The sequence below is a fragment of the Ictalurus furcatus genome, chromosome 12 (assembly GCF_023375685.1).
Source record: "Ictalurus furcatus strain D&B chromosome 12, Billie_1.0, whole genome shotgun sequence".
In the NCBI taxonomy this organism is placed as follows: Eukaryota; Metazoa; Chordata; class Actinopteri; order Siluriformes; family Ictaluridae; genus Ictalurus; species Ictalurus furcatus.
In genome coordinates this window covers 20,917,642-20,941,749 of record NC_071266.1, presented here as the reverse complement: position 1 = coordinate 20,941,749, position 24,108 = coordinate 20,917,642, and the positions used below count along the sequence as shown (strand labels likewise).

The following is a 24,108-nucleotide window of genomic DNA, read 5'->3' as shown; positions in this document are numbered from 1 at the left end:
TGTTCAAACCTTGCTTTTATGCTCAACATGTCTTTTCATTTTTCTTGAAAAAGGTGGAGTATTACTAAAAATGAATAGTTTCATAACTAACATGAAACGTTATATTTAGCTCAATGTTTGTAATGAACTGTAAAAAAAAAAAAAAATTGTTACAAACTTGTATTTATATTACACAAAACATGTTCAGGTCATTTTGACCAGAAAGATTTTTGGGTCTAGACCAACTTCAGAGGTGTACACATGCAATTTATAAGTAAGAAAATCCACTGAGATTTTATATTGTACACTTATATTTATTATATTTATAGTATATAATATATTAATTTGTGTAAATATACTAAAAAGTAGACTCACTAATGTGAACCTTGACTGATTGTCGTCATATCATATAATTCCAATGATTTACTACAGTTTTCTTACAAATGAAGTTTAAATAGCTTATTTATTTCAATTGCACCAAATTTGAATGATGATTTTGTTAAACTCAGTTGTTTCATATTAATTTTTTTTATATGAAAAAACAAAAACAAAACAAAAAACACCCAATCTAAATAATACTAGTATTTGATTAGGACAAAATACAATAAATAGCATCCTATAAAAGGAGGAAGAGTTAATGTGTGTCTATGGTAGAAACATGCTGCAATGGCTAAGCTGCATTACTGGAAGATTTAGCACAATTAAGTTCTCTCTTACTGTTTAGCTGCCATCTTGTCATTCTTCTGTGAGCTTTGTCTTTTATGGAGTTTTGCGAGTGGAACTAAATGTAAATCAGCTGTACTATGAATGTGCTTGCTAATTTGCATTACCAATATTTGTATTGAAATTTCTGAGTGGTAAATGTGGCTAATTGTGGGGGTTCTATAACATTATTATATATTATATTATTGATATTATGGCAACAGTTCCATTTATATTAAAAGACCAGTGTGGCATGCTTCTACTTTATGAAATAACTTTCCACAGAGGGTGTATCCAGAAATCCTTCTTGATTTATCACAGCAGTGGTAGAGACACACTCATGTATGTGTGCACACACACACACACACACACACACACACACACACACACACACACAACATCATACTGAGACACATAGTGCAGAAAAGGCAACCAATAGGTGAAACATGGGCGAATGTAAATGCCCCCCTTAAGCAATCAGGCAAGCAATCAAATGTAATGTCATCTTAAGCAAACATAATTTTTATGACTCAGCACCCTGCTATATACAGTGGGAGAAATAAGTATTGAAAGCGTCAACATTTTTTTCAGTAAATATACTTCCAATGAGGCTATTCACATGCAATTTTCACCAGACATCAGTATTAACTCAAGAAATCTACACATATAAAGAAATCCAAACATTAAAGTCCAAAAATAAAGTTATGTGTAATAAAGTGGCATGACACAGGAAAAAAAGTATTGCACACGCTAACTGAAATTTATTGAATACTTAGTGGAGAAGCCTTTGTTTGTAATGACAGCTTCAAGACCTTTCCTTTATGAAGAAATTAATGGGCCACAGGCTTCAGGTGTGATTTTTAGCCCATTCTTCTAAACATATTGTCTTTCAATCTTGTTCAATTGGATTCAAGTCAGGTGATTGACTGGGGCATTCTAACACCTTGATTTGTTTTTCTCTGAAACCAATTGAGAGTTTCCTTTGTATCGTTGTCCTGCTGGAAGGTCCACCCATGTCTCATCTTCATCATTCTGGTGGATGGCAGCAGATTCTTCTCAAGAATCTCCCGGTAAAGGACTCCATTCATTGCTCCTTCAATTATATGAAGTCTGCCAGTACCATGCGATGAAAAACAGCCCCACACCATGATGCTTCACCTCCAAACTTCACTGTTGGTATAGTGTTTTAAAGGTGATGTGCAGTGCCATTTCTTCTCCAAACATGGTGTGTAGTATGACAGCAAAAAGTTGAATTTTGCTCTCGTCTGACCAGACTACACTCTCCCAGTATTTCATAGGCTTATCCAAATGAGTTGTAGCAAACTTTAAACGAGCTTCGACATGCCTTTTCTTTAGTAATGGAGTCTTGTAGGGTGAGTGTGCATAGAGGCCATGGCGGTGGATTGCATTGCCTTTTGTTTTCTCTGTGACGATGGCACATGCTGCCTCCAAGAGTTTCTGGAGCTCTTTCCGAGTGGTCCTTGGCTCTTGGGCTACTCTTCTGACTATTCTTCTGACTCCCTGGTCAGAAATCTTGCAAGGAGCTCCTGTGTGTGGCCGGTTGGTGACAGAGTGATGTTGCTTCCGCATGCGGGTAACAGCCCCAATGGTGCTTACTGGAAGATTCAGAAGTTTTGAAATACATCTGTATCTGATTCCAACAATATGTTTCACAACAATAAGGTTACAAAGATATTGGGAGAGCCCTTTGCCTTTATCCATCATGAGATGTTTCTTGTGTGACACCTTGATAACGAAAAGTCTTTTTATAGATCATCAATTTACTAAACCAGCTGATTTTAATTTGCACAGATAGTAGGTATAATTATAACTACTTACAGATTTCAGCTGGTTCCTTGTCTTACCTTGCCTTGGAGAACTGCTTTTTCTTAGTGCGTTTCCTGTGTCATTCCACTTTATTACACAACTTTATTTATGGACTTTAATGTCATGAATTCTTTATACTTGCGGATTTCTTGAGTTAATACCGATGTCTGGTGAAAATTTCACGTGAATATCCTCATTGGAAATATATTTACTGAAAAAAATGTTGACACGTTCAATACATATTTCCCCCACTGTATGTATATTAATGTTCATGCACCACAGTCTTTCAAGGTCATTGACTTTGATGGAAGGCTGAAGATGCTTGGTAGGATGGTAATGGGTCATTTCAAGGTTGTTAGGCAGAGGATGTGTTTTCTTTCACAATTTTGTTTTGCTACAGATTCTCCCTTCAAGCACGACTAATTCCACCATTCCCCACTGGTATTGGGTTATTAAACAGTATAGGAATTGGAGTTTGTTGCTTAACTGGATTTTCAGGATTCCATCATTTGATCTCCATTTGTTGTAGAGTAACAGTCAGGCTTTGGCTAAATATCTCAGTCTGTGATAATCACAAACATGTGGAGTCTATTTTCTGGATGTGCCCATGCCTGTGATCTTATGCATTCTGAATCACAGCCACTAGCAGCAGATGCAGTATTTGGCTCCCGTTTTGTGCTTGTGGTAAGAGTTTGATAAATCTAGCACTCATGGACCATGTCGAGTGGGTTGTTTCAGCCATTAGTCAGAACTGCTACCATATTGCAAATGGTGCTATCAAGGAGTTCCAGACATATCTGCACAATTTTTCAGTACAGTGAGTGAGTTAACATTACATTGAATGATATTTGGAGAAATTATATTTTTATATACATGTATATACACTGGGCAGATAATGACCTCATAGTACAAATAGAGTGTGGATTTGGACATTCAAATGATGCTTGATGTTTGTTTTGCATCTGATTATGAAAGTTATACTATGCATGCCCTTAAATAACTTATTTGTCAGTGCATAAGAGTATATTGTCCAGATAAAATGCTGATATTTAAAGTAAAAATAGTTATTCATCTACAATATACATTTTTTTATGCAACCATTTTGCTCTTCTTATTTAAACTCCATTCCTGATTTTAATGCTTGTGACTGCCAGCATTCAAACCTGGCTCATATCTTTCGTGCTTGGCTTTCTGTGCTGCCATAATGGCTCCCTGCTTCTTGCTGGCGAAATACAGCAGATCATGTGGAGCTCTGAACATGTTGCTTAGCATGCTGTTTAACCATTCCACTTTTGTCATTTATGTAAATCCGCCCTAATCTGTTCAAATCATCAAACAATGGCAGCTCTATTGTTAGGTCCGCTCATTATCTCAGAATCAGCTGTGGATTGCTCATATATGGATTATTCTGGACTCAGATGCTGAGTTTAGTTCTGATGCTATTGCTTCAGTGTGTTTAAGATTAGGGTTTATGTCATGTTATGTCATGTATGTACATGTTTTTGTTGCCAGTTGGATGTAATTGCTTTAATAGCACAAATGACGTAATCATCATTATCATCAACAGCCCTATCATCATCATCATCATCATCATCATCATCATCATCATCACCACCAGGACCACCATCATCAGCATCATTAGTCCCATCATCATTGTCATTATCATTACCACTGGACTCAGTGTTGCCAAGATCTTCAGCTTTTTCTTCTTTCTTCTTCTGGGACTTCAGTTCCTTCAGAAGCTCTATAAGAAAAAAAAAGAGCATAAAATGCCAAAACAACAACAGCAACAACAAACAAACAAATTAAAAAAGAGCAAAACTTCAAAAATATTTTAGTATAATGAATGCATTATACCAAATAATAACTTCTACCTCATTTCTTTTAAAAGTGTGGTGGGTTTTGCTAAATGTACTAAATAATTAATACAAAAGTAAAATAATAAAATAATCTAACAAATTAAATTTGCTAGATTTCAAATAATTTTATTAAATATGTTTACCTCCATTATGCCAACTAGCTGATCATGTTTGGTAGCCACAAATGTTCTGTTTGTTTTGACATGCTACAGATTCAGTGGTAAGGCTTTATTGGGATAGTCTGCTTCAGACACATACAGTATATAGACTATCATTAAAGCAACTGATTATCAACAATATGACAAATAATGTTAATCTATCTTTCAGTGTTTCAATAGAGTCAATGTGGACTGAATTTTAAATTTTGAAATTATATAGATTATGTACTAAACATCAACAGTCATAAACCTCAGCTTTGTAATAAAGTGGAAGTCTATAAAACATGATAGTGTATAGAGTGTGTATAGCTTATCTGTGAAACATCAACAACCATAAACTGCTGACATGCAGTCAACATTAGTTGATAGGCCAATTGTTGTCAGTCACATGACTGGTTGTTGTCAATCTGGTTGTTGTATAGACCATTTGTTGGACAATCCAAATAAAATGCTATGGATTAAATAATTCGATCAGTTTTGTTCAGTATTTGGATACAGTGGTTTGTTCATTCATATTGTTCATATTGAAGTTGGGAGACGTAGATGTTCTATATCTAAATAAGTGTGTTATAGGCTTTAAAAACTCAGGGTAAGCCTTTTTCTTGCTATGCCTCTGAGCTAAGAGGTGGGTTTGTGTGATTCTTTAAAGAAAGATAGTAGGTGTGCTGATGGACAGGCTGTCCTACACTATGAATTGTGTTAAATTCAGCATTACACAAAGACAGTGTGCTTCCACCTAAAAAAAGCCAAGAGTGATAAAGAGCAGAGGACTAGGCTGTGCCAGGCAGTTTTGTTATGTGAGGTTTAGCTACCACCAGGGCTTTTCAGGGATTTCAGTTTGGACTTGATAAAGTGGCTTTCTCTCCCACCACCTGATTATGCTTCATGGCTCTTTTACTTCTAGTCTGAAACCTGGCGTATTATGTATTATTGCTTACTATTCTATAAAGGTAAGTTAACTATCAGTAATATACAGTACATGAATATACCAAATGACTACCATGCATAAGACCTTCATGACAAAGTAATTAAACTTACAGAAATATATCTAAATCCTTACTAAAAAAAGGTGTCAGCGGTTATAATTACAGCTTTTGACACTTTTGATTGTGCTGTGTTGTGTTTTCCAGGCTAACTTACATTTAAAAAATTGACAACAACTGACTTCATAGCTCAGTGTACTTCTGGTATGTTAAAATGACATAAATATGCAAAACATTTGCTATTTCTAATAACCATTACTAAATACAGATGAGTCCACAATTGGGGTGACATTTAGCTGTTGTAACTCTTAAAAATTAACCTTAAAAACCTTTTTTTCAATGGTGGTGTTTTGCACTTAAATGAAGTATTGAAAGTATAGAGTTAAATTGGTAGGGTTGAGTGAGCATAGAATTAGCAAATACACAGAATGTGCTCAAATAGCATCCATGCTAATGCCAGGAGGACATTAAGGAATTGCTAACAATTTCTTACATTTTTTATGGATGATTCCAATTGTGGAATCTACCAACCAATCAACCAACAAACCAACCAACCAATCAATCAATCAATCAATTGACCAATCAATCAAGCAAACCAATCAGACAATCAATCAGCCAATTAATTAATAACTCTGTCATGACTTTATCATAAGTATATATATATATATATATATATATATATATATATATATATATATATATATATATATATATATAACCTTCACTATGTAACAGTGTTATACGACATACAATTTTCAAGCAGAGCTCAGGAGAGACCTTTTTTTTTTTTTGAACTTGTCTGCATTGCTGCCACAGAGATCCAGAGTCTCCAGTTCAATCCTGAGCTCAGGTTACTGTCTGTGTGGAGTTTGTGTCCATGTGGGTTTTCTCCAGGTATTTCTCCACCTCCCAAAAAAACATGCCTAGATTGGAAATGCTAAATTGCTGCTAGTTTTGTGTCCATGTTGCCATGTGAAGGACTGGTGTTCCATGTAATGTGTACTCCTGCCTCACACCTAGTGTTCCTGGGATAGGCTCTGGATCCACCAATGCTGACCAGGACAGAGTTACTGAAAATAAATGAATGAATAAATGAATGAATGAATGGATGAATTCACCGTTCTTTGACACAAAAATACCAGAACACTACAAAGTCAGTTATGATATTCTCATGTAATTCAGTACAGTATTATATTTACAGAATAAGCATATATTTATAAATGTTAATTTATGTTTCTGCCAATTATTTATATGTAGGTGTCATGTAGCCAGATAAACACCCTTAAGACACTCCATAATTATAATCATAAAGCTACACAGACATAAAATTTAAGAGAGATAAGAGAAGCACTTAATCATTTTGTTTACCACAGATTTCAATGACTCCATGTAGCGTTTAAGTATAATTAGTCTTTTTTCATGTCCTTGGATTGATTCTATTTTAATGTTGCAAAATATGAGACTAATCACAACACCATCTGTAGAATGTAGTCGAGGAGAAAAGACACTGGTCGCAGAAGATCAAAGCATATGCTGGAGTGATGTGAACGGGATGTTAATCAGAACAGCAGCTTGGAGCCTGTAAACCTGCTGTTTGTGCACCATGCAGACCACTGAACCGACAGACCCCATGCTGTGTCTCTCTCTCCCTCCCTCTGTTCGATCTAGTAAGCTTTATTTAGTTACAGTATTGTCAGCGCATCATCAAGAGTACAAGAACTCCCATTAAGAGATCTGAGATGTGTTTCACAGTTTAAGTGACAAAACTGTTTTGTCTAAATTTCTCTCTTACACACAAACAAACACATGCTCAGACGCATCATCATGATGTCAGCTCTTCCACCCCCTGCTTCCTTCTCTGACTAATGTAATTTTTTTTCCAAAGGGCAGATTCCCTGCAAGTATCAGCTTCACTCCTCATTCCATCCGTCTTTCTTTACATCTGCAATTGTTTTCCTCCCTGATAGGATGAAATATGTGTAATCGAGGAGTTTGTTCAGATGTCTCAAGGCGGGCATTGTTGACTGTGACTCCTACTGTGACCCATCCTTCATGACTGATGATCAGTCCATCCCTGAAGCCATAGGTTTAGTCAGCGATGGCTGGTCGTGACATTAGATGTGAGGGCTATCAATAGCTCAATGATAAAACTATTAGATTGGAGCGGTGCATTACATCACACGGTTTCTTAGATGGCAACATAAGAATGATGAAAAGCAGATACATATATATATATATATATATATATATATATATATATATATATATGTATATATATACACACATAGAGGTGCATCTAAAAAAACTAGAATATCGTGAATAAGTTAATTTCTTTGTGCAATTTTATATATATATATATATATATATATATATATATATATATATATATATATATATATATATATATATATACACACACACACACACACACACACACACAGTACTGCAAAGAAATGCTGTAGAGCAAAGATGCCTTCAAAAATAATTTAATTAAAACAATATAATAATCAATGTTAATATTTGATGTGATAATTTTTTTAAAATAAAAATAAAATTATTAGTGTCTGGTACGATTTGTGCAGATTTATAAGGAAACGAGCTGTAAGTTGAAGAAATCTTGAAGAACCAGCCACAGTTCCTCTGGAGACTTTGACCGTCGCACTTGCTTCTTATTTTTGCAGCCTTCATTGTGTTTTTCGTCTGAAAAGTGGTCTCTTATGTAATACGCTGCTTTCTTTAATAACATACAAACACTTTTCTGTAACATTTTATTTTGTGCTAGAAAACTAATGTTTGGGAATCTTTGGGAAAATGTTTGGGAAATTTTTTTTGATGATATAGAAGTCATAAAAGAAAAATCTGTAACAAAGTTTGTACTAAACAAAACAGGGTGCCTAAAACTTTTGCACATTACTGTATATAAATAATCTGTGTAGATGCAAAAAATTAAATCTTATATACATGTCTTTGAAAGGCAGGCCACCCATTTATAACAGCTCCCCGTGAGTCTAGTCCAGAGTTGAAGCACCTAGTGTGTGTGTGGCACCCAGTGTGTTGTCACTACATTTCTGCAGGTGCTCCACAACTCCATTACAGTTACCTCTATCATTGGGCAATCCCTCATAAAGTAAAAGATCAAGAAAGTGTTGCTTAATTGAATCAGTGGTGAACCTGCTACATGCAATCAACACAGCAGTTCAAAGACATCAGCAGGTGGAACCTTGGCAGAGCGTCAAAAGATTGCCTGTGATTACATGTTTGGACTGTTTTGTCCTTGGAGCTGTGCTGGCTCTTTTAAATCCTCCACCCTCCCTCTCTACCTAATTAGTCTTTGGCTATAGTGTTAATGGTGCTTGAGATTAGACTTGATTTATTCTTGTGTGTCAGAATAAATGGAGACTCAGCAGCCGAGGATTTGTATGCACACAGGGTAGCTAGAAAGCTACAGTTCTAAGTGAAGAACGAACGTTTCTGAAATTGGTGCGGGAAGAATAAAGGACAAAGGATTTTGTGTGTCTGTCTCCACAAGGCTAGGGCTAAACAGTATGCGCTTTGTGCTTTGTGTGCGAGTGGCTCAAGCTGTCACTGGGTGCCTCATCGCTCCCCTCCATGTTTGGGCGAAAGTCTGTTTTCTCTCTCTCTTTCTCTCTCTCTCTCTCTCTCTGTACAGTGCAGTGCTGTCTTCTTTTAACAATAGAAGAGCACAGACTTCAGGCAAACTGCAGTCCTCTGTCTGTCTTTTTTTTTTGTCTGAATAACTGGTTAGCGGTTTGAAGGTTTTGTCTGTTCATATTTTTGTGAACGTGTGTGCATTTTTTGAACACATATGATTGCTTTAAGATTGCATGTGAAGCATGGCTTCACAGTCAATTTTATTGAAAAATGCTGTTTGCATTGCTTCAGTGGATCTCGTGCTTGAGTGGAAATTCTCAGCTGGATACTGTAGATTTGTGCCTGCTGTAATCATAAAGACTGTCCTGTGCTCACTCCAGGATCGCTTATTCACAATATGCTCATAGTCAACATGCTCCCAACACACTTAGTATTGTTTGACTTTACAATATACAGTTGTAGAAGAGTAATGATTAATAATTCAACTAACCAGTTTCACTCAGAAGAAGATAGGTTCCCTTTCGAGTCTGATTCTTCTTAAACATTCTTCCTCATGTCATGTTCCTTGACACTGTTGCTATTTCTATAGGGATGTAAATATAAATTGAATTCATGGGTGTAGATTTTCTTTGAACTTTGGGTGGGGGGGATTTGAAATATCTGCAGTGTCATTACATAATTTCCCTCTGCTTAACTATCTTTTTTATAAATCCATCCATTCATCCATCCATCCATCCATCCATCCATCTATCCTTCTATTGTCCACAAGCATTTATGATCAAATGATTGTTTCATTTAAAACAAATTACACAGATTTGAAGATATTCACACTGGATGCGCCGATTCCATCAAAGCTTCACATCACTTAAGAATGTTCCAATACCCGAAAATGGAGCAATCTACAATAGACCTGGGCCATCTGTGAACAGAAGACAGCGCAACATAACAACCACTGCGAACAACCTTGTTGTTGATAATAATGGGAACTCTTAAAATAAAATTTAGCTAACATAACACAAGGCTGTTTTTCGCTATCATGTTATATTGATAGTTATGACTAAATTGCGATGAATTAGCTTGGTAGCTACAGTATATGTGGAGTATCGTTAGCTAAATTACACCATATTATCGTACCTCCTTCTGAGTACATATTTAATTTTGTTTACTGTCCCTCTTGGATCAGTAATGCATAATAGTCTGCTGGGCAGCGCTTTTCTTCATCTTCAATGCTACCTGTGGTCTCCCAGTCAAATGGCACTAATCAGGTGTTGTGTTGTGAGGTAATAGTATAAGCATTACCAACTTGTGCAATGGAGGAGGGCTTTTAGTATTTTTATCTGATGTATTATGACAAATTCAGTTGATCATGTTATTAATATTGGAGGGTGTGGGGTAGGGGTGGGGTAATTGCTGGTTCTTATTATTAGGGGGGTTAACTACACCCCTGATTGGATTTAAAACTCAACAATGCCAGTTGTCATTGGCTAAAAATCCAAAAGCATAAATGGTCCTGCTTTTTGGGTTTTGGAAGGACAGCATTATTTTCCTCTAGTCTGAACTATAGTAAGGATCGGTGAAGTTATGCATTTTGTGATTGCTATTGCCCATTTTTAGTGTTTTAGGGTTATCTTACTCACAAGGACAAAACACAAGAACAAAATCTGTTCAAAAGACAGATTGCAAAATAAGATCCTTTAGGCTCTCTTAGTCTACTGCTGTTGCTTGAACTGCAAAACCTTTCTGGGTGCTTCCTGAGTGCTTACACAATATTTAACAACTTTTGAGTTGTTAAAATTGTCAGTCTGACTGATAGTGCTTCTAAAATCATTGGAGAAGACTCCATGCTGTTATGACAGATATTTTTCTGAAGAAGTCAGACTTTATTTTACGGTAGCTTGACAAACTACACAATAGCTCATAGTGCTAAATAAATATATGCCACTTTCTGTGTAGGAGGTTAATAAGTGTATTTTTACAATCTCACTGACCTCTCAAGTGAACTTATTGAGCTTAATTGAGCTCATTTAATTTCATTGTTTTCAAATAGCTGTCTACTTAGCTTGCATATGCTGTGCATATTTTTTTCTTCTTCTAAAACTAGAAAATAATTTTTGAAAGCTGAAAGTAGTTTTTGCAAGGTTGTGTTCATTCTTTCAGCGAGTCAGTGCTTATGGAACGTGGAATTCCCCAACCATTCCCATTGCCACTTCTATCACACAGTACCTGCTGCTATCACATGATAGTGGTATGAAATATGGTGTGGAGACGTTGAGGAGAACAGTTTACTGGATGAGATTGAGAGTACAAGCATGCCCACAATCATGCTATTATTGTGCTGATGCCCATTTCTCCATGCATTGGCTAAATGGGTGCTACATTAGAGTAGGTGTACATTTGTTTTTGTCTTGAAGTGCACTTGGGCTCCCAAGAGTGAAAGTGTTTGCTTTAGGATACTTTTATATCATTTCCCTTTTTAAATCTGAAATGGTAAGAAATGCTGTTTTGTTCTTTTCAAATGTCAAATTCAGTGAATCATAACACTAAATATAACCTGTGTTGATTTAAATGTCTGCCTGTCTGCCTACTCCTGCATGGTGATGAAGAGAATAGAGATAGGAAAAGATATTAGAAACAGGAAAACATTATGGCATTTTGATTGAAGATAATAAAAATTTAAACTGTTTTAGGATCCTATATATATACACGATTGTATAATACTAAATGTTCCTATGGTCATGTCCACAATACTTTTAGTTTCACTGTAGTTACCAATTGTTTTTATAATAGTTACTGAATAATATGCTTTAAGATAAATAGCTAAATAATAAGCAGGAAGTTCGAGGAAGTTTAATGATATGTTTTGTTTATATAAATTTTCTGTGTACATGTGTGAAATAGAGTTGCGACAAGCGACATCTGAATTGAGATTTTCTAAATTCTAGGCAGATAAGGTATTCCTTAAATAAAGTGACAAATGATGGCTTGAGTGATTCCTCGGACAAATCCTATAGCGCGTGTAGTCTGACAATAACAATTTTAGTTCGGCCCTGTAAGTCGTTCCGATTTATTGTTTGATGCGGTGAAAGAAAGTGAAAGAAAAACATGGTATAACCATGGTTTCTTCTCATTTATGACCTCTTATTAAATGTGTATAGAGATATCAGGGAGTAAAATAAAACTTAATGCATTACTGAATTTGTGTTTAACTAGTTAGCTTTACAAGCAAGTACAGTTTGGCTACTATCAGTTCTCATAGGATCCAAACAGTAGTGGTTGCTATATAGCAACAAGACCCAAACTACAAGTGACTTGTCACTTGCTGTTGTTAATGTAGGGTTGGGGTACCGATGAATTGTGAGAACAGGGATGAATGGTGACATGAACTAACGAGGTCAGTCTTACATTCAGGTTGTCTTCAAATGGGCCCTTCTAAGACAGTCCCAGATTAATGGATGAAAGATGGTGGTAAATCCATGGTTCAGATTGTGTGCTAGTGCTATAAAGTTTTGAGTTCAGATACAAGAGCTGTCATAGAGCCATGTTTGAGCCCATGACGAAAGCCTCTAACTTTCAACTGCTTAGCCATTTGATCGGATTGGATTCTACATTGCTTTTAAGACCCAACACATAAAAGTGTCTGTGCCTTATCCACCCCTGTAGTTTAATGAGGCTGAAGAGAATCTTGGGGAGAATAAGCATTTTTTGATGTTGAACGACATCCCAAATGAGGCATGTAATGCCCCTTCACAAAAGGGATGACACCCCTCTGCTTAGTACAGATCAATATAAATTTGAGATTGTTGAGCTCATTTCTTGTTCATGAGAATCATGATGTTCTCCCTAACAAAATACAGTGCAACACTGACAAATCTCTTTTTCTGTGGAACGCCATGTGGTGCAAGAATCCTTCACCTCTCCAATATGCCTCATTCGCTACATGCTGACAAGAAAATTTGGTCAACCACAAAGGAATCAGAAAAAAAAAATGCTCTGAAGAGGCCTTTTTGTGGAGGATTTTTTTTTTTTTTTTTTACCTTTCTGCTTCTGTTAAGGATACCTACAGGGGGCTCCAGAAAATAAACCCTCAGATCTCTATCATTACCCCCAAGCTGTTTGATCTCCATGGTTGAAAATCAGTCCAGCATGGATCACTTTGTATGAGCCAGATAGCACTGCACGCTGACCTCACCGTATGGTGTGTACTCTTGAAAAAGGAAATCCAATCTGTTTTATGAAAGACTTGCCTTCTCATGTAGGCCTTGGAGATGAGGATGAGACCGGGGATTGCAATGATGGATGATATATCTCGATATCTCTGGTCAGAAGGCTTGGCCTTGTACGTGAATTGTTTCATTTTGCTCTCTGGCCCATGCTGTTTTAGCTATTTTAGGAGCAGCTGAAAGAAATTATACAAAGCCATTGGCAAATGTAAAGCAGCCTCAATGTCTGTCTGCGAAAATGTGAACCATGCACAGATTTTACTGCTCTTCACAATGGGACTGAAACAAAAAAATCACACACTATGAAAAGCAGAACAGACTGTAGGGTGACTTTTGGCAAGGAAAGACTAGTGTGGTAGAGCCATGTGGGATGCTTAATTTTCAGGTGAAAGATATTCAGACATGCCAGCCAGGTCTTCCCATGTGGGAGCCTTGTAACACCTATGAACCATGTGCCATAAGCTCCTAAATATGTGTGGCTCTTCCAGTCATGTGCATTCACTTGGACATGGACAGAAAAGAGAGGCTGCAGAGGGGAAAAAATCTCATTACCAATTTGGAAATGATTTTGCACAGATCTTTTTTCCTGGCATGGAGGAACAATGCACTATGGGAAATCTCTGACCCTGTGGCTGTCAGCAATAGGAGGCTGGTTTTTGATAGCTGCTAAACAGATGAAAAAAAAATTGTGTTCTGTGAATAAGACACAGGCTTTACTGGCACAACACTGGCTAATTACTTAGCATCCTCAACTGATGACCTTTCTTCCAATATACACAGGCAATTGAAGTGCATTGGATTATTAAACAGAATACATGGTGGAGATTAAAATTGACCTGCTATTTATATGGAAGACAGAAAAGCACTATGTTAAAAAAAAAAAAAAAAAAAAAAATTGAAAATTGAAAATGGTGACTTCTAAATGATTGTTAGTTACTTAATTAGTAGTAGGATTACATAAAATACTATCGACAGCTAAGTTTTTGCTCTGGGTATGAAAATGATCTAGCTTATATAAGTGTGCAAATGGCAGGCCATCACTGGAATAAAACATAATAATACTGAATAAATAACTGATGCTGTTATAAATCCATCAGCAAACATAAAGTGTTGCCATTGGCACAAAAAGACAGGATGCACATGCAGGAAACACTTTACTGGTCAAATATCCAAAAATACAATGCAAGGTCCATAGTGTGGGAAATGAAGATCAAAAACTCAACAACAGATTTCACAACAATATTTTCTCATGCTAAGTGTGTGAAGACTCCCTGAACGGATTTGTTTAAATAAATAATAATAAAAAAGAAGCATTTTACCTCTCTTGGATAGTTTATTCTGTTTATATACATTGGTATTGTAGTCCAATTTTAATAATAGAATAGCATTTTATCAGTTTTTCTTTAAAAACACAGACTTTCACAGTACTTGCTTATAAAAATGATCTCAGTCTGTGATTTATGTTACTGGTGGAGATTTTGACCTACTTGGCCATTAAATAAATTGCGAATAACACAATACAGTATATTATCATTTCAATCAAACCTGTATTTTTATTGTGTCTTGATTTTATGCTACTAAATATTGCATTAGGCAGAAAAAGAAAATCCGCTTTATCAGTTCATTTTCTTTCCATCAGGTTTGTGTAAAGACAAGTGCCTGATGAAAAGGGAGGAGTCTAGACACAACTTAAACTCTCCAGTCCCTAAGGCTCTAAACAAGAAAATTCTGGCAACCTCTGAGATGCAAGCTGCAAGATTTGCAGTTGTGGGGGTGGAGGGGGTGTTGTTTGGGGTATTCAGAGTCACCAACTCTGAATAAGGCCTATAGTGAATTACACTGTCTTGTTACTTTTCTTTTGCTGACTTTGATTAAAATATGAAAATATGACATATGAAAAAAAATATATACTGTATTTCACTTTGTTCATTTTTTTCTCACATCATATCCTCGGCTCTATCACGCTTCTATTTTTTAACATTAATGTTTTAATGAATCAACAATGCCGCTGGGAAAAGGCAACGCATGAATTAACTCCAGCCTTAACTACTCTCCTGTTCTCATATTTTTTTCTCCCGCTTGGCACCTCTTGGCAATGGATGGCAGGTGCCCTACCCAATTCAGCATCTGATTATAGTGTGCACTTCCCTGGTGTCCTGTAGCCTGTGGATAACCATGACACCCTGTGACACCCTCATAAATTACCCAGGGCACCTGCTGGGGCTCAGGATGAAAAGGATGCAGCTCTCCTGGGGGGTGATCACACAGCTCCCATGATGGAAGACCAGTTGAGACGATCAGCTTTTGCCTTGCCAAGAGTGTTTATCTCTATCACTCTCTAACTCTCTGTCTGTCCTCAAGAATCAAATCCTAATTTTTCAGGATCACCATACAGCAAACTGCTTTGGGAATGAGATAGATGGAAATGGGTGGCCACACGATTATTGTAGTCAACAGCATATCTAGTTAAGTAAAGAAAAATAGAAATCAAGTATGAGAAGTATGCCTTCCAGCTTATTTTTTCTTCTTATCTCAGTGATAAAGCTGTGTGTCTAGGCGATTGTGGATGTTCCTGCTCTGTCTCTACCATTTGGTCCAGGTTCTTGAGGTTACTATTGATCTTTATCGACCGTGAGGCTGCGGCTTCAGCTGCAGGCTAATTCTGTCCATTGCTTCTTCCACTGACATTTTTATTTCCTTCCCTCACCTTTATCGAGTAGGGCTATAAAGCAAGCCTTCAAAGAGCTCCTATCCTCCCTGGCCCTTGGTAAATCACTCTCCAGCCCAGGCACTTTATGGTGTAGGTACACGAGTACTGAGTTCAGAGTCTCATGGAGTCATCCAAAGGCCACGCAACTACACTGATGTTTTATTTTTAAGAAAAGACTTTACAACCAATACTTGGCAAGACCCCATCATCAAAGAGAATCATGTCATGTTGAAACTATGCTATAAAACTGAAAAATAAATTGCTGGTACATTGTCAATGGTATCAGAATAGATTTTGCTTTGAAGCTGCAAAAGCTGTTTCAAAGCAGAATCCAGATGCACCCAGCAGACATAATGTGACTGTAGACCCTGTGGCCAGAAAAGGAGGTAGTGAATTTTTGAGAAAGCTGGAGAGAATGGTGGACTAAGAAAACAACCTTTTTTTTTTTAGCTTACACTGACCCACTTTCCCGAAGCAACCATGCCACTGAAGCGGTCTCTTTCGGTCACTTCTCACTTTGCTCTGTGTATGCAGCTTTTTTTCTGCGAAATCCATCAGCAATGGCAATCATTTACTGTCCATCATCCCTGATACACTTACCTCCCTGTGAGTGCTTTTATAGCATTCCTGGGAATAGAGGAATATTGATTTAGGAAATGATCATTCTATTTAATGGTAGATCAAGTGTTTGGTTCCTAGTCGTTCCTACTGTTGTCTTAAGCACATCTATATCATTAGCATTAATTGAACTCTTTAAATGAAGAGCATTTGATCCATTCAATTGCTGTAATTCAACAGGAAAATTGTTGTCACTTTATATATAAGTTGTTGAACACATCAAAGTAACTTTTTTACAGTGCTTTATGAGTAGCTGGTATAAGTGAGTCAATAAAAACTAAATTGTGTAATGTCCCAGCCTATAATGTTGGCTTGACAAATATTGTTAAAATGGCAGTTCTAATGCTTGTTAAGAATCACAAAACTGTACATTTGTTAAGACTATACACTAAATGTCGCATCATTTCAGCATGTCTTATTCTTTCTGACAGGGCCCTGGGGCAGGTGTATGGGCAGCGAGTGTGGTCCAGGTGGGAGTCAGAGCAGAGCGGTGTGGTGTGCCCACTCAGAGGGCTGGACTACTCTTCATGCCAACTGTCCACAGAGCGAGCGGCCTGATAACCAACAGACATGTTTCCGCGTCTGTGACTGGCACAAGGAGCTGTATGACTGGCAGCTGGGGGCATGGAACCAGTGTGTGCCTGTATCCCTGCGCAACCCTGCAGTAACACGGCCAGCGGTGTGCACACGAGGTGAGGAAGGCATCCAGACCCGTGAGGTGGCCTGTGTCCAGAAAAGCAACAGTGCACCCGCAGAAGATGCCATCTGTGAATACTTTGAGCCCAAGCCGAGGCTGGAGCAGGCCTGTCTCATCCCATGCCCACAGGATTGTGTTGTCTCTGAGTTTTCTCCATGGAGCTTATGCTCAAAGACATGTGGTATAGGATTGCAGAACCGAGTCCGGTCGGTCCTTTCTCCACCTCTCTTTGGGGGCTCGGCTTGCCCCAATCTTACTGAGTTCGAAACCTGTCATGAAGAAGAATGTGAGGGTGAGGAGAGTATGTACAGCATCAAGGTAGGATCCTGGGGGGACTGCAGCATGCCCCCTTCACGCCAGGCCAGGCAAGTGGAAGAAACCCAGCCTGAACCACCTGACCAACCCAAAAGACTAGAAAGACCTGACCGACCCAAACGACCAGATAGACCTGACAGACCCAAACGTAAGGACCGGCCAAATCGCCCAGATCGACCAAAACGAAAGGATCAACCAAATCGTCCAGACAAACCGAATCGCCCAGACAGACCAAAACGTCCAGACAGACCAAAACGTCCAGACAGACCAAATCGCAAGGACAAACAAAATCGTCCTGACAGGCCAAATCAGCAAGACAGGAATCAAGCAAGGCAAGAACGACAAGCCAAAAGGCGTAAGAACAAGGAGCTGAAAAGAGCTAAAGAGGAACGGGTAAGGGACAGAGTGCGGGTGAAGGACCCAGAGACTCGAGAACTCATCAAGAAGAAGAGGACAAGGAACCGGCTAAACCGACAGGGTGGAAAGTTCTGGAATCTGCAAGTGGGCTACCAAACCAGGGAGGTGACATGTGTGCACAAGAATGGGACCACAGCAGTACTGAGGTTAGTCTCACTCAAGCCTTTTTCAAGCCAGACCAGATGTGGACTGATTTGATATATTTTACATGATGCCTGTATAACATGTTTCAACAAATTTTGCCAATACTGTAGGTTCACATCACACCAGATAACTTGGTAACAGTTTTTATACCACAGTTTAGTTGTTATTCTCAATTCTGATTGAAAGGTGTTCATTTTCTTTAACAGCAATTCTGACAGTAATTTGGCTTCGAGGCACATCATGGGTTTATGTAATAACATGAAGGAGATGGTTCTAATACATGACCATTTCTAGGGTAATAACTTATATAGTTATAAAGTTTATTTACCATTTATGGAAGGAGTCTCCTGTGTCAGTGCTTTGAAACTGTCAGAGAAAAGGCTGTCCCTTTAAGTTTTTTTTTTTTTTTTTAACATGGGAAAGCCTTCACAACAGACAAAAAGACAAACTGCAATTGTGTAATCTTATTAATGTCAAAGAGAGATAACACGATAACAGGAACTAACTTGTCTTGCAAGTGTTCCATAACATTAAATGTAACTATAAATGGATAAAAACTATGATGTGTTGTTCATTAATAAATTGATCATTCAATCATTGACAAATTGCTGTGGTATAAGAGGAATAAAACACTACAGGATGTGCTGCTATTGGAAAATAATCAGCTTTCTGGTGGTAAAAGTAACTCCCTACTTGTCATTTCGAAAGAATAAGTAGTTTTTTAGTATTATTTTATTATTATAATTATATAATATAAAATTATATAATAATGTAATGTTATTATTTATTTATTATATAGCAGTTATTTACTCTTATTTGATCACCCTTAGAAAAAAAAATTATTTAAGGTTTTTTTAAGGACTCAATTGGACAGTTCTTATCTTACCAGAATGGTTCTACTTGGAACCCTTTCTGATACAGAGACACTGTAGGGGTTTAGTTCCTTCTGGCTACTATTATTGATTGATGGGTGGTTTTTCTTCTCTGATCTGAAATACGTATTATGCATGTTCCTTTCTATTTTTATTTCTTCATCCTTACTCCATAATAAAAATATGGACAGATTGATTTATTTAGCACTCAATACATTTTCTTGCACCTTATTTTCTTTTAGAGATATTAAAACGTATGCATCTCTACAGCAAAATATTTTGATTACTGCACTTGCTTGACAAATTCCATTTTGAAGTGAAGCCAAAAGCATTAATTCAAGGAAACATGCTTGTGCAGTGTTTCTAGTAAAGTCCACTGAGTAATTTTATCTTCAGAAAAATGCCTCAAAGCTGTGGAAGGTTATTTTGAATGTCTTGATGGTTATGAATAATGTAGTATTGCATCACAGCTCCAGGGTCTCCGGTTTGATCCTGCACCTGAGGGTTATTGTCCCTCTGGGTTTCCTCCAGGTTCTCTGGTTTCCTCCCACCTCTTAAAATATGCCTTGAGGTGGATTGGATACGCTACACTGTCTCTAGGTGTGAAAGTGTTTGTGTATGGTGCCCTGTGATGGACTGGTATCCCATACAGGGTGTATTCCTGCTTCATGCCCAGTGATTCCGGGATAGGCTCGGGATCCATCACAACCCTGATCAGGAATGAATTAATGACCGACTTGACTGAATGAAAATGAATAATAATGGTCAATAATGTGTTATGAGTAAAGTCCTACTGAAACTCATCTGCTCTTCCTCGTATCTTATTATGATTAGAAACGTGCGTGCATCTGCGATAGAATGTGGTCTAACTGTGGTGGAACTGTTATATAAGAGAGAGAGAGAGAGAGAGAGAGAGAGAGAGAGAGAGAGAGAGAGAGAGAGAGAAAGCGAGTGCACAAGTTAAAGTAAACTGTAAATGTGTGGGGCTTTGAAAATTTCTTAATCAACAAACCTCAAAAATTTGAACAGGGTAATTAAAACACAGCAGGAGGTGAAATTCTTCCACCCATGATTCTCTTAGGACCTGCTGAGAGGAACACAGTTTTAATCATTCTATGGAAAATTGGGTTTGATATCTGTTAATTAAAATTCATGAAAGTCATATACTGATGCATATCTAATTCACGCACAAAAAGAAAACCTGAGAAAGAAAAAAAAAACCCTATCAAGAATTTGGGTCAGAGTATAAGCAACATTACGATTTTGTGTCTGAAAATTCTGTGAACTATCACAGGTTTGATTTGTATCAGTGATTATATAACATGCAGTTGAGAGACTCAAGTATGTAAACACAGTGTTTAATTTGAGCAAATCCAATCATAATTGTAATCCACAGCATAGATCAAAGCACAGGCTGGTAGGGTCATGAGAGGAATATCCATAATAATAAATGATAAGTTAGGGTCAAGAGATCATAAAGAACATGGAAATATAAACTTTAAAACAAGGCTCGATAATGCACAAAACAATTGACTTCACATAAAAACAAAGGAAGAGGAGGGTAGAAATAAACAAACTAATTAAAGGCTAAACTGAGCACAGGTGCACACATTAGGTAACAGACCAATGAGACAACAGGGATGGGGACAAAAAAAAACCAAAAACCCAAAGGCACATGGCAATGTACACAGTCAAAACAAGACATGAGAACAGAGCTCATCATGCTGGGAATAGCATGCTGAGAATAGCATGCTGAGAGAGGAGATTTGTGAGATGTTATTTCAATCCAACATTGAAGAGATTATAGGATTTTTTATCACTCACCATTTTCCATCAATGTTCAATGTCATACAGTATTAATGGGAAATCCTGCACAGATGTAGTGAAGACAGTAAACTTTGGATGCAGCTACACTGTTATCTCACCTAGTTAGCAGTGTATGAGATGCCAAGCACAGTTATGGGTTTCTCATGAAAGTTAAAGCTTTGGAACCTGATCTATTTGAGCAGAGTGCAGATGAGGAGGTAAGAGAGCTGGACAGACTAAACGACTAAAGTGCAGCTGCATCTCTCTCTTTAGGTAGAGATGAAGTGAGGGTTGCAACCAAAATGTCATTAAAAAAAAAAAAAAACCTTGGACGCCAATGAATGTTTATACTGCTAATAATACAAATGACAATAAGACATATGGGGATGTTCTAAAATCAACTGTACAGTTATAGTGTTCTAAAATCAGAAGCACTTGTGTGTCAGAGATACTGCCTGCTAAGTAGAGAACACAGCTGGAAAATTCCATTAAGTAGTAACTGCTTTGTTCTTCTCTTCTTCTGCAGTTTGTGCGATCAGCAAACACTTCCGGTCACATATCAGGCTTGTGTCACCACCAAGGACTGTGAGGTTACCGAGTGGTCTGAATGGTCATCCTGTTCAAAAGAATGCTATGATCTGAACGGTCCTAAGGGTCAGCGCACACGCACTCGCCATGTTCAGCAGTTCAATGTGGGTGGAGGAGCCGAGTGTCCCGGTCTGGAGGAATCTGAGCCATGTTCTCCTCAAGGGGATGGAGTTCCACCATGTGTGGCGTAAGTACTGCAGGCTTTCTCATGTTTGCAGCATAAAAGCACCTGCCATGTGTCTGTATGTGGGATTCTTTAGATAGCCGCTACTCCCCAGCAATTTCAACCATTTCTTTTGAAACTGACATTGATTTAAATCAACTATTGCAGTGAAACCATAAACACATTGTCCTCCCAGTAGGATTATTGATGTAATGGCATGCTGAGGTGTGTGTTTGGTACTGTATTAACAGCTAACAGCAGTTTGGCCTGGTGTTAACAGTGGGGAGAGAAATAATAAGCCTCTCTTCATGCCTGTCATCTGTTTGGGGGGATTTTTTTGCAGATTGTGTGTGAGGAAAAACACAGACGGAGGAGCTGATGGAGGGTTGGGGAGGGGAGTCAGGACCGGCATGCTGGCATGCTGCCAATATGGAAGGGGGAGGTGATGAATGGGGAGTGTCGGAGAGGACAGGCGATGTGGTGTCTAATCTGATCTCCACCACAGATGGGCCAGTCCATGCTCTATCACTCACTGTCTCTCTGGGAGAGGTGTGTGTGTCATTCAGAATTAGCCCCAGCTGGTCCGAACTCTCGATGAGTTGTGCCATGTAGGCATGAGGACTGTCCTCCTGTAACCCCGTGTGTGATTTTAATACTATTTCTCACACTTATACAGCTCTGCAGAGAACTCCTCACTTTCAATATTGTCACTGAGCGCAGCATGATTTAATGCTTACATCTCACCTAATGACCAGAGTGTGATATTGTTACTTATCATTCAGGACTGCACCAGTTAGCCCGTCACATTTGTCTTGGGTTCAGTGCTATTTCCAGAAAGCAACTGATGGTCAAGCCCTAAAAAATGTAAATGTAAATCCATGTTTAAGTATACGCCTATCAGAACTTGTAGCCTTCCAAACAACAAACTTGGCATACCATTTCCAGGCATTATGCACACGAGCCAACAGTGTGATCAAAACATCTACAGCATGTAGAACTGACTGCAATTACACATTATAGTTCCAATTAGCCAAGAAGCAAAAAAAAAAAATGAAAAAAAAATTGAAAGCATGCATGTACTGGGGTGGAGAAAATCACTAGCCTGGATAATTAGGACAAGCAGTTTTATTTGTAAGTTCAGTAATCAGGTCATTTGGTGGTCAGCAACATTTTTCCACTTGGTATCCAACAAAAAAACAATGCTCTGTTGACTTCTGAAAAGGAGCCAAGGGTAACACTCAACATGATGCTACCAGCACCACCACCACAGTTCACTCTAGGGATGTTTTTCTCAGGGAGATGAGCAATGTTGGTTTTCTGCCAAATACTCCATAGTGCAAAAAAGTTACACTTTGAACTCCTCAGATGTTTGCTGAATCTCCAACATGTCATCTGGCAAATGCCATCAGGATTTCATATACTGTAGCTTGCCCTCTTCCCTAAAGCCCAGCTTTGCAGAGTGTCTGAATTAGGTTTGTCCTGTAAACAAAAAAATCTCCAGTCTGAGCTGTGGATTACTCCAGCTCCATCAGAGTTACCCTTCACTGGTCAATGACTGTTGCTGGATGGCCTCCTTTATGCAGAGTAATGATTGTAAGATATTCTTTCTATTTTTTAAAATGGAAAAGATGCTCCCCTGGATGTTTGGGATATTAAAAAAAAAAAAATCCAAACCATGATTGAACTTCTAGATGGTCTTCATGATGCTGTTTGTTTAGATATGTTCTCTAACAAACTCTGGGACCTTCCATGAATTGATGTAACTATATTGAGTGACACTACATGACACTTGCATGCCGATGGACTCCATTAAACTATTTATGAGATTTTTGTTATTAATTGGTTGCTCCAGAACTAAGGGGTTTCAGAACAATGAGGGTAAATCTAAACTTTTCCAGTTTTTATTTGTAAATCAGTTTTCACATTATAGACCCCCAGACACCCCCTTTCAATATTATGCACTATGACCTACAATTCCAATTTCCCAAGAAGGTGTATACCTCCAATGCTAGTCACTGTGTAGTTTACTCTTTTTTTTTTCCATTAGTCAATGGTGCAGGTGAAAATTACTTTTCTTTTTTAAGTAACAAGAAGATAAGTTGAGACGTGTATTATAGAGCTAAATGTTTGTCAACACCTGACCAACATGTCCATATGTGCTTTTTGAACATCCCATTCCAGATTTAGTCCCATTTTTATATTAATATTGTTATAATAACCTCCACTCTTCTGCAAAGGCTTTCCACTAGATTTTGGAGAGTGGCTGTGGGGATTTGTGTTCGTTCAGCGACAAGAACATTAGTGATGTCAGGTAGTGATGTTGGGTGAGGAGGCCTGGGGTGCAGTTGGTGTTCCAGTTCATTCCTAAGGTGTTCAGTGGGATTGAGGTCAGGGCTCTGTGCAGGACATTTGAGTTCTTCCACTCTAACCTTCTAAAA

General features: G+C 37.9%; 1 protein-coding gene across 1 annotated transcript in view; it reads left to right on the top strand.

The window, feature by feature from the left end:
• The window catches only part of thsd7aa (thrombospondin, type I, domain containing 7Aa), a 114,175-nt gene that overhangs the window by 26,684 nt on the left and 63,383 nt on the right, over positions 1–24,108 (top strand). The window contains exons 2-3 of the mRNA XM_053637446.1: positions 17,100–18,243; positions 21,446–21,694. Coding sequence (XP_053493421.1) covers positions 17,100–18,243; positions 21,446–21,694 — 1,393 coding nt within the window. The remainder of the gene's footprint in view (positions 1–17,099; positions 18,244–21,445; positions 21,695–24,108) is intronic.